This window comes from Crassostrea angulata, chromosome 5 (assembly GCF_025612915.1).
Source record: "Crassostrea angulata isolate pt1a10 chromosome 5, ASM2561291v2, whole genome shotgun sequence".
Lineage (NCBI taxonomy): Eukaryota > Metazoa > Mollusca > Bivalvia > Ostreida > Ostreidae > Magallana > Magallana angulata.
The window spans coordinates 47,881,290-47,891,934 of NC_069115.1; the positions used below are offsets into that span (position 1 = coordinate 47,881,290).

Consider the following 10,645-nt stretch of genomic DNA (forward strand, 5'->3'; position numbering starts at 1 on the left):
TTAATTGAATTATAATCCGTTTAAACACGTGAGGACCTGAATATAGGCGTAATATTGCGAAACTCTTGGAGTTACTTCCCTTGTGCTGTAACACTGATATTTTTGTATGTTTTAATTTATAGCACTACAGTGGCTTGGATGAAGCTGTCTATAGAAACATAGATGCCTGCAAGGAACTAGCAGCTACCACTCGATCAGCATTTGGACCATTAGGTACATGTCTTTTTATATCCTTAATCCTTGGGCTTGAACCAAACCACTGTGACAGTCAGACCACTTTAAATAACATTTTGACAGACCTTCACAAACAAAACTACAATTCAATATAATGCTATGTGATATATGATAAATGGATCATGTATTAAGGAATAGTTTTTGATTCCCAATTGGTGACATGAATGAAGTCTTAATGATTGAGACCATTGTTTCTATTATCCTAAGCACTAAGATTTTCAGTACATTTGTAAAACTGTATAGTATATTCCTCTTTTCCAGGTCAGAGTAAGATGGTGATTAACCACATCGAGAAACTGTTTGTCACAAATGATGCGGCAACAATTCTCAGAGAACTAGAGGTCCAGCATCCAGCTGCCAAGATGATCGTGATGGCCTGTCAGCAACAGGAACAGGAAGTGGGCGACGGCACAAACTTTGTAATGATTTTTGCCGGGGCACTGTTAGAAAGTGCTGAAATGTTGATTAGGATGGTGAGAAACTTTTTATTTTACCCTATTAATGTACAATGATCAATAATGAATTTTTTTTACATTGAGGTTTTATTAAATATTGTTACTTTGTGCTATCACTGCTATTCAGTATTCTTTAGTGACCAACAATTTCTCCTATTATGAGTAAAAAAAAATACATACCTGTCCTGTTGATAATGTTTTGAAATACTTATAACTGACACTGATGTATTTAGTGTTAAGGACAAACTTTCTATTTATCTAGGGATTATCTGTCACAGAAGTCACAGAAGGTTATGAAATAGCCCTGAAGAAAGCATTAGACATTCTTCCAGGTAGGATAAGTGCCTAAAAAGAACTTAGGAACTGTGTAATTTTCTTCATTAAGTTATGGTTCATGGTGGCTTAAAGTTTATGGATTTCATGAGTATCCCTCTATACCCACTACATTTTTAAAAATCATCAAAGATTTATGAAACACATTCTTTATTCATGGTACATAAAAGCAAATCTAAAGTAATAAGCATCCCAATAAACCTTTAGAAACAATTTGTCTCTGTGTAAATGATTTCATTGCAGTTTTTGTGTTAAGTTTTAAAACCATTTTTGTGGTATTGCTTGTGCATTATAAGTTATCCATTATAACTTATGTACACTTTTCAATTACAAGTTGTGTTATAAATGTTATTTCATTCAGAGTGCATTAATTCTTGATTTAGGACTGGTTAGTGGAGAACAGAAGAATCTGAGGGACAAAGAGGGGGTCGTTAAAGCTATTAGAACTGCTGTCATGAGCAAACAGTATGGCAACGAAGACTTCCTAGCAAAAGTCATTGCAGATGCTTGCAGTATGTAATATCAAGTTTTGAGAAAATGGAAGAATTGTTTAAAACATCATTATAATGATTCTATAAATAATGAAACAATAGTAAAGATGCTTCATTGACAGTTAAAATAAAGCTGATAACCCATTCACTTACGAATCCTTGTAAATTTTTGCATGGAAGAAACGGATAAGCCAATAGATATGCAGACAGTGTAAAGTAAACTATCAAAGTATTTGATCAAACCAATAGTGGTAATTCTACTGTACCAGAAAATTGCTAATGGGAATCATTTTTGTTTTTCAGTGTCTGTCCTAACTAAAAAGCTGGCATTCAATGTAGACAATGTTCGAGTTTCCAAAATCCTGGTAAGCTTCTTTGTATTTACGTGATATGATCACATATTTTGCAAAACATTTGAGAAGCGGAATAAATATATTACTTTGTATGATCACTGTGATACATTCTTAAGGTGGAAAGAAAAATTAAGTATAAATAAAAAGTTAAAGATGAGTTCTACTTTAAATTGATGTTGGTGCTAGGAATTATATTGGAGACTTTGCGAAATTGTTACATGCTGAATGTGCTAACAATTATAATGGAGGTTTTGCTAGATTGTAACATGCTGATCATGCTAACAATTATAATGGAGGTTTTGCTAGATTGTAACATGCTGATCATGCTAACAATTAAAATGGAGGTTTTGTTTATGCAGGGGGCAGGAGTTCACCAGACAGATGTCATTCAGGGTATGGTGTTCAAAAGAGCTGTAGAAGGGGAGCTAACCAAGGCAGAAAAATGTAAAATTGCAGTGTATTCATGTCCTCTAGATATTCTTCAAACTGAGACAAAGGTAGGAGATTATTCATAATAAATGAATACTTTTTAGAAAAACTGCTTGTCTTTTATACACCAAAAAGGAATGTGGAACTGAAACAGAGAAAATATTTGTTCATTTTCATTTGTATATGATGAATGTTGGGGATATTAATTGTACCGGTTGTTATATTTTGCATTTACTAAGGCAGGAATCAGTTCTCAAAAGTTTCCATTATGGAACTTTTGAGAGTTGCTTTGTTGAAAAATGGTTATCAGCATGAATTTAAGACATTGTATGGAGAGGGTAGCTCATTCGATGTGATTTTATATTTCAGGGAACAATCATAATAAAAACTGGTGAAGAGTTGATGAATTTCAGTAAGGGAGAAGAAAACCAAGTAGAGGAGGTTAGTATTGTGTAATGGAAACAAGATTTCTGTGTTAAAATCAAATCAAATCAATTGACTTGCACATAACCAAACTGAAAGTAGAAATATTAACTAAGTTAATAAGTTAACTAAGTATAAATATTAACTTAGTTGGACATGTTGTTAGATCTTTTAATATATTGAATCTATTTTCAAAGGATTTGTTTGAAATTATTATTTTGCAATGTTTAAATTTCAAATTTTGAGTTTCTTATGATGATTTTTACAGCAAATCAAGGCCATTGCTGACTCGGGCTGTACTGTAGTGGTTTCTGGGGGTAAGGTTGGAGAGCTGGCCCAGCATTTCTGTAACAAGTACAAACTCCTAGTGGTCCGCCTGATGTCCAAGTGGGACCTCCGACGTCTGTGTCGTTCTGTAGGAGCCACCCCTCTACCAAGAATCGTAAGATGTTTTGATTTGTATTGAACATACTTTGTACTTGTATATTACTAAATGCTATAGGAAGGCATGGTATAGGTTCAAGTACTGGAAGTTAGAATTTCCTCTACAAACTTCCAAAATTCAAGGACAGTAGAAGTTAAATAATCTCATTTATGTGTTAGTGTAAATGAGTATATATCCGTAATAAGTGAAACAGAGAGCATATACATGTATGAGCTCATTTTGTGCTAGGGCCTATAACATAACCAAATTTTTTGGCTTTGGAGTTGGTTTACAGTGCTGATGTGATGCATACATGAAGAAAGTGAATTTTTTTGTCCAGTCCTCTTGAAATGAACAATCTGTTAACACTTTATCTTTAATACTGCATTGAAATGTTCTCTTCAGACCCCACCAACTGCTGATGAGGCGGGATACAGTGACAAGGTCTATGTGGATGAAATTGGGGAAACAGCTGTCATTGTTTTCAAACAAGGTAATTTACTGTCTCATAACAAAAACTGTATAATTATATTGATAAATTTACATTTATGAATACCATAACTGTAATGCAAAAATAAGGGATGATTTGTTTTATAATGCATTAACTTGGAGATGCGATTTCATTTCAGACTCGGAAGAGAGTGCTATTTCAACCATCGTCATCCGAGGATCTACAGAAAATGTGATGGATGACATAGAAAGGGCCATAGATGATGGCGTCAACACGTTCAAAGCTCTCACCAAGGTACTGATGATTATATTAATTCAAATACATTAATAATATCACATTTTTTGTTGCCCAAGTACATGTACAATCTAAATTCTGATTTAAAAAGTGTCAAACAAACAAAATACACATCAGGTTAAGTACACATCAACAGTACCATTTATGCAGTTGATACAATTAAGTTATGATAATTGTTATGTTAATGAAAAGATGAGTAGCCAGAATGTGTTTAATTTATTGGTGAGGGAGACAACATATTGCTATTATTTTCTTTGTGCATATCTAGGATTCCAGAATGGTGCCAGGAGCAGGTGCCACAGAAATAGAGCTGGCTAAACAGATCAGTAGCTATGGAGAAGTAAGTTTTATTCTGACTATCTGTTGTACAAAATATCCGTATTAATGTGATCCACTTTTTATAAATTTTCAAATATATCCAGTTATGCACTTCCAGAAAGATTTCTACCTTAGTCATATGATTTTTTCTACATGTACAAGTATACAAACTGATCCCAGATAAGATTACTATTAAACTACATGTATTTTTGTAAATGTCCAAGTATATTCTCAATGACAATATGAATTTCTTTATTATTAGAGTTGTCCAGGCCTTGAGCAGTATTCTATTGTGAAGTTTGCTGAAGCTCTAGAAGTTGTACCAAAGGCCCTAGCTGAAAATGCTGGAGCAAGGGTAAGACAACAGCTCCCCTGTCTTCTTTGTTAGTTGTAAACCTTTGTAAGATAAGTAAAGCTTATAGAGGATTAGCATTCAAATTCATTAAAGGAATATTTTTCATTGTTTGAATTCTTTGTCCTCAGGGAACTGAAGTCCTGTCCAAACTGTATGCAGCTCATCAGGAGGGCAAGAAGAGTGTCGGAGTGGATGTGGAGGTGTGTATGGGTTCACGGCTTAAACAGGCCACTTAGTAGGGTGGGGTAACATGTAACTCGACCAATAAAGTTTGTTATGATGCATCTGATGGATGCTAAAATACCTGTCAACATTTTAAAACTCCTTTTTTGAATAATGACTCTGGAAATTTATTATCCAGGATAACCTTAGTTAATACAATATACTTGTGATTCCACTCCTGCAAAAACTAGGAAAAAAATAAAAGCACACATAGATTGTGGAACATTGATGTACTTGTGTACATTGAGTTATGTTGATTTTCAGTCTGTGCCAGTTGGAGTGAGAGATGCTCTAGAGGCCAACATTCAAGATCTGTACATCAACAAGTTCTGGGGGCTCAAGTACGCCACCGTGGCCGCCTGCACCGTGCTGAAAGTGGACCAGGTCAGTCTTTCACCCAAATTGATACTGTATACAGGGAAATATTCACCCCCGTTTTATTTTCGCCCCTTTCACCCTCGTCATCAGAGGGTGTATTTAAAAATTGGGCAAACTCCATTGTCTCAAATTATCCCTCTTTGAGCACAACTATGTCTGGCGGGATACAAGGTGAGACAAAACTGTTTGCAGGTGAAGAAGGGCGAAAATAACACAGGACGAAAATAACCCTGTATACAGTATCCTCTATTGTGTGTGGTTGATTACTATTTTACTTACGAATATTTTTGCTTCTGTTGCATTTTAATCTTTAGAACCCACCATTTTAAAACTTGGCTATGAATTCATAATTGTATTTCGACATTGATCAAACTGATAGCGATACAAGTCTAGAAAAAGTTTTAGGTGAAATGTTGTGCACACCCATTGATGAAAAATACATGCATATACTATTAAAATGGTTTTTTTTCTATTTCATGCATCAACAGATTATCATGGCTAAAGCTGCTGGAGGTCCCAAACCCAAAGAGAACAAAGACTGGGATGAGGATTAATGAAGATTATGATGATTAGCTAATCCTAACAGACTATCAACAAGGCTGGCCCACACCATCTCATTGCAGTTGTCACAAACATCAGATGTGTTCAGAGTTCATTCCCCTCATCAGTTCAACGGTTCATGTTCATCTCTAAGCACATGAATGGAGTTGCAATAATAAATCTTATAGACAATGGTGGACACAGATTATGGCTAACACATGTTTAGATGTGTTATGTTTTATTTCTTTTGTGTTGAAGTTTTATAAAAACTGGACCAGTGATTGCTACCTAATTAATTATGCCTCAAGATATATATTATGCATAAAAAAGGCATGATTTTTCTCCAATATGGAGGAGAATCAAGACTTAATTTCATAGAGAACTTGTGTGAGATGGTTGTTTCAAGCCTAATGTACATGATCAAATTTTGTGAAGGATTTGTTGCTGATATTTTTTTTTTATAATATTTATGCTTTTGTGAATGTCCCGATATTTACATAAATCTGAAAATAAAACTTGAATTCCCAAAAACAAATTAAGTGTTTTTACATTGATTACATTGAATAATATACGAAAAGGAAACGACAGGTTTGTGGGTAAAACTCTGTGAAAATATTTGTTCATATCACAAAATTGACCTTTTCGCTTATATAGAGATGATTGGCACTTTGTTTCTTAGAATTATCAATATCCTCATTGGTATCTTGAAAAGCAACTTTTTATGTTCAACGATTGTACATGAAGGTTCCTTCCATCAATTTGCCAATTAAAACTTTTTTTCATTACAACTCATCTAGACACATTTTATATTTTTGTAAAATTGAATGGATACCATAGTAAAATTCATTTTTTTAAATTTCAAAATATATTTAGCGTTATGGAGTAAAAATTTAAAATTTAAAAAATTTAAAAATTCTTTTAAAAAATAAAACAAATCTTTGAAACTTGGTGGGAAGATAAGACAACTTTTTATGATTGATCATTCAAAAGAAAAATATTTATAGTTTATTACATTTCCGTGTATCAATTTTTTTTTTGGTGGCTTAACAAAGCTGCATCGATTTTATTCTTACTTAGTAATGTACATTTACCCTGATTCTGAGGTCTTATGTACCCGGTCTTATTTCTAATCGGAAGATGTACTAGATAAAGGTTCGTCGAGTTTCAAACCGGCGAATGAACTTGCAAGGTTACAGAGTTTAGTAATATGTGATATCAAAAACATTAATTGCGAATCTGTGCAATAACCAAGATTATTATTGCCTATGGTTTCATAAAAAATTTCCTGATTAAAAAAAATGAAAACGCATGTATGTTCCGATCCTTGCTATTGCTACTCGACAAGGATATATTGGAACAAGATATCAATTATTGCCGCAATATGTCCAGATATGATGTAATTATTTTACCAATATCAGTTCACTATCGCGACGTGTATTTCAGGTGCATGCGAGATAAACAGCGGCCATAATTAGCTGGCTCGGGCACCTGTTGGAGGTAAACTTTATAGCCGTTGTATTCCGACCAATGGCTGATACATCAATAGCCCCGGTGTTTACTCGCCACTCGACAGAGAGCTCGTCTCTTAGCGCGGAGTGACAGAGGAACCAATACACCACGCTTTCATCAACAGATAGAACTCCAATACCTGCAACAGGTAAGTCTTACCGATTCCTCCCATTAGCACTAAATTCTCGTCTATATTTTACAGATTTTTGGACGGAAACATGACCATGGTTATAGATCTAAAGAAACAAATTTTGATGTGGTTAATTTTTTTTTTGGTTTTGTAATTGACTGTGGAATGTAGACTATAAGGGTAATTAGAGAGCATTGAGAGATGACAATACATGTACATGTACTGAAATGAACTATAACCATTAGGAAAATATGAAATCATATTGTGGCAGGAAATATTGGCCATGCCTCTAACAATGTTATCTGTAATGATTTATGTAGACGCTTCAATATAATAGACACACCTACAATACATGTATGTAGTTAGAGATCTATATTCTGTATATGTATTTGCAAATGAATGTTTTATAAATAATGTTTGTCATTTTCCAATTTTTTGCTCTTTTTTCACAAGAGCAGGGGCTTTGACAAAACATGTAAATGTGATCAATCTCAACAGAGGGATTTTGAAATGCGGCTTTCTTATATATAATCTTGCGATAAATTGTCCCTTTGTGATGTACTAAGTGCTTTAAGCCTTATCTCGGGGGAAGTACTGGTTCACTATTTATGGTCTATATAATGATGATAATGAATGAAAAAGCAATCGCAATTTAATGCAGCCTGGTTGCTCAACAAATCACCTATAAGATCAACCTTAAAGGGGCATGGTCACGATTTTATTTGGTCAAATTCTATCTTTCTGTTTTTATTAAATACAATGCTTTAGGAATGCATTTCTGATGATCAAATGAATTTTCTTATTCATTTTAATTTAAGCATAAATAAACAGTTCCTAACGTAAAACACATTCATTTTAGGCCTAGAATTGGAATTTTCACTTCAACATTCGAACTGTAAACAAAAGCTTTACATAGCAAAGAAAAGCAAGCTCTAAAACTCAAAGAATGACACTCAAATTCTGGTTGCTCATTAAAAATGCCTTAATGAAGCATTGTAATCACTAAAATCGGAAAAATAAATTTTGACAAAAATCGTGACCACGCCCCTTTGAGGTTTTAAGAAAAATATTTAAGCCATAAACCAAATTATTTGATAATTCAAATATTTAAAATATTTGAATTATCAAATACTAGTAATTTGTTCAAAATAGAAATTTGAATATCTTTAAATTTTCTATAGCGTTTTACAAAGCCCTTAGTCAAAAAGAGATTAGTGTAGTCTAAAACTGGCCGTGACCACGCAGTCTTCTCAAATTTTGGCAGATTTTACCAAATCACCTCCCAGACAACCGTTCGAACACACCTGCGATTTACAAACAAGGAACTTTATACATCATTTTTTTTCTTCCAGATATCTATCATAATGGACTAGAGAGAAGAACTAGGAAATCGACGGAAATCTCAGAAGCAGCATCTGTTTGTGACGGATGATTTCTGGATTTAACACCACTATCTCTAATGACGTCATCATTGACCTAAATAACACTACTCTGACGTTACCGTTTGCTGGTCAAGAGGCGTCACTGCCATTGACACTGAGGGTTATTTTGGCCATTCTTTTGGTTCTAGTGATCGTTATTGGATGCGTGGGGAACTCTGTCGTCTGTCTAATTGTTTACAACAATCCGGCAATGAGATCGGCCATCAATATTCTACTGGCCAATCTGGCTCTAACCGACATCCTTTTATCAGCTGTTTGCATGCCTCTTGCCATACTCATGCTTTTCTGGAGGGACAAGATTATGGAGAATATCCCGTGCCAGATGTTTGCTTTTCTCCAGGAAACATTTGTGTCAACAGGGATTTTGACTCTTCTTGCCATCAGCATAGATCGCTACAGAATCATTGTCAAGCGACGCGACAAACTTACCACTGCGCATGCCAAGATATTGACAGTGGTGGCATGGTGTTTATCTCTTCTATTGACGTTGCCGCCGTTGATTGGTTGGGGCAAATACAAATTTTACCCCAAGCAAACGCAATGCGTCTACGGGATTCATAGAGATAGTTTTGAGTTAATTTATTTGTTATCGAAAATATGCTTTGTTAATTATTTCCCAACCATTGCCATGGGGTTTTCCTATGTCTGTATCATTGATAAAGTGCGCAGAGACGCGTTGCGAATACGTAACTGTCCCGAATTAGATTCACACGTGAGTGTTACCATTAGCAACGGGAAATTAGGATTACCCATAATTCATAAGAAGAAAAATTCCCACATTGACATACATTTTAAAACCAGATCATTTAAAACAATATTGATATTATTCATTGTATTGACCATATGCTGGACACCGTATGGTATGAATCTAATGATCAGTAACATCGTTGGAACGTACGGGTGTGTTCGAAACACCATTCTTGTTTGGATTGGTTTTGTGAAATGTGCCATTAACCCAATCATATATTTTATATACATTTCAAAGTTCCGTGAGGCATGTGCAGAGTATATTCCGACTACGTTTAAGTTTTCCCTGAAATTCAAAGTCTTCACTAGAAGGAGGGTGAATCCTGCCGCCATTTATGAGTACCGCGAAAAAACCGGAACTGTCGGCAGTAAATAAGGAAAAAAACCTGTCACGTGTTTGTCTTGCTCACTGTATAAATCAATTATACTGAAATTGTTATGTCTCGTTTTTGAGTGGTTTATATTTTGTATCCTTTTACATTACGCATGCACTACACGTGAAAATAAATCATTCTGGAAATACGTCGTTTCCTGTAACGTTATACGTATTGTCTGATGCATCCATGAGTAATTGTCCGCTCTTGTAAAATTAAAAGCAGAAAGAAATTATCGCGACGCGATTCTCAACGGTAAACACTAGTGCGTATGTACTTTGAATTTCAGTATCTAGGTACATGTATAAATAAATACTATTAAATGGATTTTGCAGAAAAAAGATGCTTAGCCGAGATTTCAAAGAACCATATTAAGTAAGATGTTCTCATCAGACTTAGAAGTGACAAAATCGATCCCCTCCCCTTGTTGTTCCCGCAGAGGCTTGTATAAATGAAGATTGCTGTATGTATATTAGACATTAATTAACTCAAAGTCCGAAGAACAAAAGCTGGGTATAAATAAAGATAAAAAAGCCCTTATTTATCTCATCAAAGAGGATTTAAATGGGCAAAAAATGCTCGCATCTTCATCCTTTTTAGTACGCTTGACGCGTATTATGAAGAGAGCGAAGTCACTTTCATACCATATAATCCTTAAAAGTTATCCCAACTAATTGGATATTACAATATAATCGTTTATATATCTTAAGAATATGGAATCATTCTTTGAGTATTATGAGGTG

At 34.5% G+C, this 10,645-nt stretch overlaps 2 protein-coding genes across 2 annotated transcripts in view; both read left to right on the plus strand.

The window, feature by feature from the left end:
* Nucleotides 1–6,235, plus strand: part of LOC128185868 (T-complex protein 1 subunit theta-like) — a 6,592-nt gene extending 357 nt beyond the window's left edge. Inside the window, exons 2-16 of the mRNA XM_052855543.1 lie at nucleotides 123–213; nucleotides 496–707; nucleotides 952–1,021; nucleotides 1,406–1,534; nucleotides 1,817–1,878; nucleotides 2,226–2,363; nucleotides 2,665–2,736; nucleotides 2,987–3,160; nucleotides 3,548–3,635; nucleotides 3,772–3,887; nucleotides 4,156–4,227; nucleotides 4,468–4,560; nucleotides 4,689–4,760; nucleotides 5,047–5,166; nucleotides 5,649–6,235. Coding sequence (XP_052711503.1) covers nucleotides 123–213; nucleotides 496–707; nucleotides 952–1,021; nucleotides 1,406–1,534; nucleotides 1,817–1,878; nucleotides 2,226–2,363; nucleotides 2,665–2,736; nucleotides 2,987–3,160; nucleotides 3,548–3,635; nucleotides 3,772–3,887; nucleotides 4,156–4,227; nucleotides 4,468–4,560; nucleotides 4,689–4,760; nucleotides 5,047–5,166; nucleotides 5,649–5,714 — 1,575 coding nt within the window. The 3' untranslated portion in view covers nucleotides 5,715–6,235. The remainder of the gene's footprint in view (nucleotides 1–122; nucleotides 214–495; nucleotides 708–951; nucleotides 1,022–1,405; nucleotides 1,535–1,816; nucleotides 1,879–2,225; nucleotides 2,364–2,664; nucleotides 2,737–2,986; nucleotides 3,161–3,547; nucleotides 3,636–3,771; nucleotides 3,888–4,155; nucleotides 4,228–4,467; nucleotides 4,561–4,688; nucleotides 4,761–5,046; nucleotides 5,167–5,648) is intronic.
* A 913-nt stretch (nucleotides 6,236–7,148) lies between these two features.
* On the plus strand, nucleotides 7,149–9,967 carry LOC128184425 (high-affinity lysophosphatidic acid receptor-like). The gene is made up of 2 exons (XM_052853876.1): nucleotides 7,149–7,357; nucleotides 8,692–9,967. Exon 2 carries the CDS (start codon nucleotides 8,768–8,770, stop codon nucleotides 9,902–9,904), a length of 1,137 nt encoding a protein of 378 aa, XP_052709836.1. The 5' UTR covers nucleotides 7,149–7,357; nucleotides 8,692–8,767; the 3' UTR covers nucleotides 9,905–9,967.
* Nucleotides 9,968–10,645: the final 678 nt, after the last annotated feature.

Bases quoted from the DNA above. Each gene is read 5' to 3' on its own strand.
- LOC128184425 (XM_052853876.1), top strand. From the start codon at position 8,768: ATGATTTCTGGATTTAACACCACTATCTCTAATGACGTCATCATTGAC.